This window comes from Gossypium raimondii, chromosome 7 (genome assembly GCF_025698545.1).
Source record: "Gossypium raimondii isolate GPD5lz chromosome 7, ASM2569854v1, whole genome shotgun sequence".
NCBI lineage: Eukaryota > Viridiplantae > Streptophyta > Magnoliopsida > Malvales > Malvaceae > Gossypium > Gossypium raimondii.
This window is the reverse complement of record NC_068571.1, coordinates 8,676,010-8,682,622: the sequence shown is the minus strand read 5'-3', so window position 1 is coordinate 8,682,622 and position 6,613 is coordinate 8,676,010. Positions and strand designations below refer to the sequence as shown.

At 32.5% G+C, this 6,613-nt stretch overlaps 1 protein-coding gene across 1 annotated transcript; it reads right to left on the bottom strand.

The window, feature by feature from the left end:
• Window positions 1-652: 652 nt before the first annotated feature.
• LOC105802521 (small ubiquitin-related modifier 1) lies at window positions 653-2,666 on the bottom strand. Its single transcript, XM_012634212.2, has 3 exons — window positions 2,498-2,666; window positions 1,030-1,179; window positions 653-928 (listed from the first exon to the last, which is right to left on the bottom strand). Exons 1-3 carry the CDS (start codon window positions 2,573-2,575, stop codon window positions 863-865), a joined length of 294 nt encoding a protein of 97 aa, XP_012489666.1. The 5' UTR covers window positions 2,576-2,666; the 3' UTR covers window positions 653-862.
• Window positions 2,667-6,613: the final 3,947 nt, after the last annotated feature.

Below are 6,613 nucleotides of genomic sequence, written 5' to 3'. Positions count from 1 at the left end.
TTATTTTAAATTGTTTAATATTTGTTTTGGTGCATATGAAAGATTCATATGTAGATAGGATAAAACAAAATTTAAACTAGATAAAAGATTTTTAAAATTAAATATATTTATCCGCATTTGATATCCACTCTCAAATTGGAATAATATCTATATTACGCCTTTAGTTGAATTAGTATCACAAATTAACAAAACACCAACTCAATTGGAAAAATACCAAAATACATTTTATATACAAAATAAGTTAAAACTTAAAATTTTACTATTTCAACTAAAATTTCATTCAAATTTTATAAAAAATTTAATAAATATACTTATTATATAACAACATAAATAAATGTGCCATATAGTAAGATACAGTCCCTTTTACTTACTTTTAGGTTCAATTGAAGTACTCATGTTCTATATTCGTGTTCAACACATCCGGAGGTGATACAATCTTTTTACATATAGGGACCAATAGCAGAATTTAACCTTTTTACATATCTTTTTTTCTTTCAACGAATAAAATCCAATCCATAATAAAACCTCGTCCAAATTTGGATCATAATATAGTGAATACACTATGCATGCAGTACAAATATTTGAGAACCAAGAAATCACTAACTTACAAATAGCTAGCAATTGCCAAACAGCCATCAAACCAAAGGCATAATGAAAAAAACAAGCTCCAAATCCCATCTCATTTTAAACCGAAGCCATTAGAACTCATAAAGAAAAGCTAGATGTTTCAGAACCAAATAAGTAAATAAAGATTCCATAGCAATAAGTCCGTATATAATAACATCTACACAATCAGACAGTAAGTCTACTTTCAACTGCTAAAAACAGTAAGCTAGAACTTGCCTTCACACAGATGACAACATCAAGCGCTTGTGCCACCAGTTTGGTGAAGCATAGCATCGATCTCATCACCATCCTCCATTTCCAGCTGAAACAAAAGAGAAAATATGCATTAGAACACATTCCCCCTCCGCAATGTGCAGATTAGCTCGAGTGGTCACTCATCTAACAGAGAAAATGGAATGATACCTCATCAGGAGTTTGCTCGCCTCGCAGGCGGCGACCATCGAACAAGAAGGCAATCGAGTTGAAATCCACAGATTGTCGATCACAATATGCATTCATGAGCTTCTTCAGTTGAGTGCTTCTTTTGATCCTAAAGAAAACTTCATTCCCATCCTAGGCTCATCATACAAAATTACAAATTTAGTCCAAAATAAAAGAGGAAGCCTTACTCCAAAAAGGCCAATTATAAATCCCAAATCCACTACGACAATATGAACACCTCTCCAAATATATATATCATTTAACGGTAAACTAACAAAGTGTTGAACCAGAACCGCTTACCAACAAAAAAATTAGCAGTTTCCATGAATAGATAAGTCAAAACAAAGGTGTGTCACGGTCACAACAAGAATTTATACCAAATTTGCAGTTCTCTACCATCCCAAAAGCACTAAAACTATTTCAACCTTCAAATTTTCTACGCCCCACAGTCTGAATTAACTTCCCATTATTCATATATCTCTCACTTATATGTGTTTTCCAAACTGGATTGCAAGAAATACAAGCACAAGAAGATCCGAAGTAAGTCCGACACTAACCATTCTAACGTATGCCTACGAATGGAAGGGATGGTTGTAAATTTGTCAGCTAACTTTCAAAAAGAAAACTATCAGATACCGGAAAAATCAAACTGAAAGTGTGGTGTTTCTTTTGGCCAAGGAAAGGGAGCCATTATTATGTAAGCAAAGAATCAATGTAAAAGGCAAAATCGAACATAAAGAAATAAAAACAAAGTGAACTTGAGAGACAGGAACAGGATTTGGTTTGTTATACAGATTGAAAGAATGACATATGCACTATGTAAAAACTAGCTAACATTCAATATATACTATTTATATATTTGAAACATATAACAAAATGAACTTGAAAATAATTTACCATTACATAGTATTCAACAAATCGATAAATTTGAAAATAATCATAAAACTCATAATTACATGTCGTTTATCTACATTTTATACTAAAAGAAAAATCCATTCTTTTGTGAAAAAGAAAAAACTCAAGTTACCCAAGACAGTCTAGCCTAAACTAAAGCATGCACAAATCATAACAAAGAAAAAAGAAGAAGAAAATAATGAAAATAATATTATAAGACGAAAATTACAGAATTAACTTTAATTTCAAGTATTAAACTCCATAACAACAAAAAGAGGAATATAAAAAGAACAATCTTTGCAACAACCCAATCGCAATCATGCCAGCATCTTATTTAATCCCAAAGTTCAAATATCAAACACAGAAATTACAAGTAAAAACAAAGGGAACTATAAAATCAATCCTAGTCCACGTTAGCATAATTTTCTATGTGCAATGAAAAAAAATAGGGATTAAAATAACCAAACAAACAAGTGAAAAGGGAGAAAAAGAGGGAAAATTATCTCCCAGTATTAACTAAAAAAAATAGAATGGAGGGATGCAAGTGGAGAAAGACCTGGCCTTTAACTTTGAGGTTTATATGGGCGGCGGATTGATCGCCAGGCTTCTTATCTTCCTCTTGCGGCCCCGACATATTATTCTTTTTCTGGGTTTTGTCCTCTCAGTGATTTCTGATTCCGGTTCTTCACTAAATCGATCTTTTATAGAATTAGGGTTTTCTTTTTCATTTGATTTCAAATTATTTTATTATTTTATTAAAGCACCAGCTTATATTTTTTTAAAAATCAAATTTAATGGACGAGTAAACTTAATTCGATTTTTATTTATTATCAAATTAAATAAATAAACATAAGTTAACTTTTTCAACAATATGCACATCTGCACATTCGAACCTATATCCTCTTATATTGATAATAATATTCATGTCAATGGAGTTAAAAATCAAACCACTTACAATTTTTTTCCAAATTTTTTCATTGTTTAATAAAATATTAAAAATAAAATCATAATTAACTAAAATAAAGACATTTTGCAATTGTCAACAACTCATTTTACAATTGTGCAAATTCCAATTTACTTATTTTGTTTTTAGAATATTTTTACCTATTTTTATGCATATTTTAAAGGATATTGAGCAATAATTTTCATAATTATAATTGGTCGGACAAGAAAAATCTTTTAAAAGTTTTAGTATATTTCACCTACATTGTTTAAAGTGATTTGTAATTGGTAGAAGTTTGATTGTTGAAGATCTCTTTTATTTCATGCCATATTCATACTAGCTTGGGTTTACAGTTTTACAAAAGTCTATATATTGAAGACTAGTTCCCTAATTTATGGATGAATTTCAGAGAGGACTAATTTATTCAATAGACGAATGTGTTGTGAGCGCATTTTATGTTGTAAACAAACTATTTTGATTTATACTCTCCCTAAGCTTTTAGGATGAAAGATTTAGTAAAAGAGTGAATCTGGATAATTATATAGGAGTCATGAGTTGTAACACGATGAGCGAATCAAGCATAAATCACATCTTATACTATTGAAATTATAATAGATAACTCTTCGAGTAAAGTTGTGCAAACATAAGAACGGATTCCAAACTACGTCGTAACTAATTTGTGTGTTCGTTTTTTTTTTTTTCTAATTTCATCTCTATCGTTAATTGCAACTCAAAATAAAATTGAACAACAACTCGACACCAACATAGAGGATTTGGGGAGAAACAATTGAAGATTCAAAGAACTTGGAAGCAAGAAATAGTGATACTTCCACTAGGTTTGGGAAGACTATCATTGGTTAGTCTCTAGGCATCCATTACTTGCAAGATCCAAAAGCTCAATAGTAATACCTCCACTGGGTTTTGGAAGACTATCGTTGGTTAGCCTCTAGCCGTTTATTACTTGTAAAAAATAGATCCAAAAGCTCAAGCCACCTCTTGAGAAACTAAAAAACATGTAAAGTTTATACATACCAAAACCCTCTCACTATGAACGATACCAAAACCCTAAATAATCCTTAAATAGATAAACTCAAAGAAGGTAAGTCAAGTTTGCCCAATTAGTCACTACAAACAGGTCTTTAGCGGCGTTTTTTTAGGCCTTTAGCGGCGCTTTTTAACGCCACTAAAGGTATCTGCGGCGCTTCCGCAAGCGCCGCAAAAAATGCCGCTAAGGAAAACGTCGCAAACATTTGCAGCGTTTACAAAAAAAATGCCGCTAAAGACCATGTTCTTTAGCGGTGCTTTGGTAAAAATGCCACTAAAGACCATGTTCTTTAGCGTTTTTATCCAAGCGCCTAAAGAACATGGTCTTTATGCTTTTAATCCAAGCGCCATGAAGAACATGGTCTTTAGTGGCATTTGTATCAAAGCGCGCTTAAAGAACATGGTCTTTAGAGGCGTTTTTACTTACCACTAAAGAACATGGTCTTTAGAGGCGTTTTTTACTAAGCTACCGCTAAAGAACATGGTCCAGCGTTTTTATACAAAACGCCACTATTTTTGGGATTTTTTAATTAAATTTTTCATTTTTCACCCTCCCGTAACAACAAATCAAAAGCAACCAGATCTAAAAAAACCAAAAGCAATAAATTTATATAATATTTCAAATTAAACGAATAAAATAATATTAATATCAATAAATAAAAGTGAATTCATATTATTTTTGCAAAATGTTAAATGTTAAAATGATAAAATATTTATGCCATACACTATGAAGGCGGAAGTTATGATCAAACATCTTCATCATAATCAAGTCGTCATTGGAGTTCGTCGTACTTTTTGGTCTGCTTTGCTTCTCTCGCTGTAGCCTCCACTTCCCTCGCTGCAGCCGCTGCTTCCCTCGCTGCCGCCTCTGCTTTAAGTTGTAGCTGGAGTTCTTCATATTTCTTTTGAACCTCAACTGTGGTCGCTTGCATCTGAGCCATCTGGTCTTTTAACCTCTGAACTTCAGCTTGAGCCTGACTCCCCGAAGCCATGTATTGGTGGGAGCTGGATCCAAAATATTGGGTTGGGCTAACAAAAGATCCTTGAAATCGAACCCGACCATACCTTTCAGGACCCAAAACTTCAGTAATAATCTGATTATCAATGTCTTCAAGATGAACAGAACTATCACTAGAAGCAATCGCTTCGTGCTCCGCCTTTTTATCCTTTAGTTTTTCCTAATAAATAAATCACATAGTTAGGAACGCAATATTATATATTAAAAAACATATGCAACATAACAATAGTCGCATTACAAGCAATGAATTAAACCATTAGAAAATAAACACTATAAATAACTAAAACAAGCCAAATCGTATTAAGTAAACGTACCATTATTTCACCAACTTGTGAGTCATGGGAGATCCATTTTCTTCCTATGTAATTTCAAAAAGTTGAAGGCGTTCAACTTTTGACTGCATTTACGTTCCTACAATATAGTAGTAAAAATATTATTTAATAGAAAGTTATACATATTCGACAATATTAAAAAATTAAAAATACCTCCGCCTCAGCTACACATACAAAACTTCTCGACCCGGCTATGTGGGTAAATTTTTGTTTCTGCCTGCTACTTTTTCCAACTTGTTCACGATCCTACGTTATGAAATTTTTAGTACGTAAATAGAAAATACTATTTACCAAAATAATTACAATAGTTTGGAAGTACGTCATACCTCGCCTTTCTTCGAATGACAAAATCTAACCGCATCTTCCCATTGGTACCTCAATATACCCGGCGGGACATTTTGCAATTTCTCATCGAGGGTTGTTTTTGTCTTATAATAATATCTCTTCAAAGTACTTTTATTGTCTCTCCATCTTTTTTCCCAATGCCTTCTTTACATAAGCATCCGAGACCTCTAAAGCAAACCTCGTCTACAAAAAACAAAAACCACAAGTTAATAAAGTAAATATAAATGAAACTATTTCCCAAGCATTACAGATGACATTAACATTTTGTTGCCTTAATATTATTGAGGGCTTGGTTTTTTTTGCTATCGGGCATTTGATGCCATGAGTCGTAGTTGATAGGCAACATATTCGGATTTCGTGCTAAAATGCCCATGTATCCTGCTAAAAGTCGAGCTTCTGATCCAACAGGCTGACCAAAACTGTTTCGTCCAACTTTGACACGCTCGACTGGATCTAACTCGTATAACTCTCTAAGTAGCGTACGTCCTCGACCTCTGCGCGTCCCACCATTTTTCAGCTACAAATGGTATATTATAATATAAGAATTTGAAAAAAAATCAACTATAAGTCAACACGCATGTAAATTAAATGTAAAATTACTTTGAACTTCTGTAGGATCATCAGCTGTAATCGGAACATTCGAAGATCCAATTGTTGTCTGTTGTTTAGTACTATTTGTTTCTGTCGTGTTTGGATCATTTTGAACAATGCTTCCTCTTAGAATTTTTCTTCTAGGCATTTTATCTGCAATACACATAAAATAGTTGACAACTTAATAACTAATTACAACAATAACAGCACATATAAAACAGTTGAAATATATAATAAGACCAAGATTTAAATTATGACAAAATACTTATAATTAAACAATCGTAAAATCTTACTACATCATTATTCGTAAATATCTTCATCGGTATCCTGACGAACACATTGAAATTGTGCACTAGTACTAGAGATATTATCATTTAAGTTTTGTTCTGGAAAGGGAAA

What these genes read in the sequence shown, in the direction of transcription:
- LOC105802521 (XM_012634212.2), bottom strand. Translation starts at nt 2,575, where the DNA reads ATGTCGGGGCCGCAAGAGGAAGATAAGAAGCCTGGCGATCAATCCGCC. An exon ending in ACCTCAAAGTTAAAGGCCAG is followed by an intron (nt 1,180 to 2,497) that starts GTCTTTCTCCAC and finishes TGATGAGCCTAG; the next exon opens with GATGGGAATGAAGTTTTCTT. An exon ending in GCGAGCAAACTCCTGATGAG is followed by an intron (nt 929 to 1,029) that starts GTATCATTCCAT and finishes CTTTTGTTTCAG; the next exon opens with CTGGAAATGGAGGATGGTGA.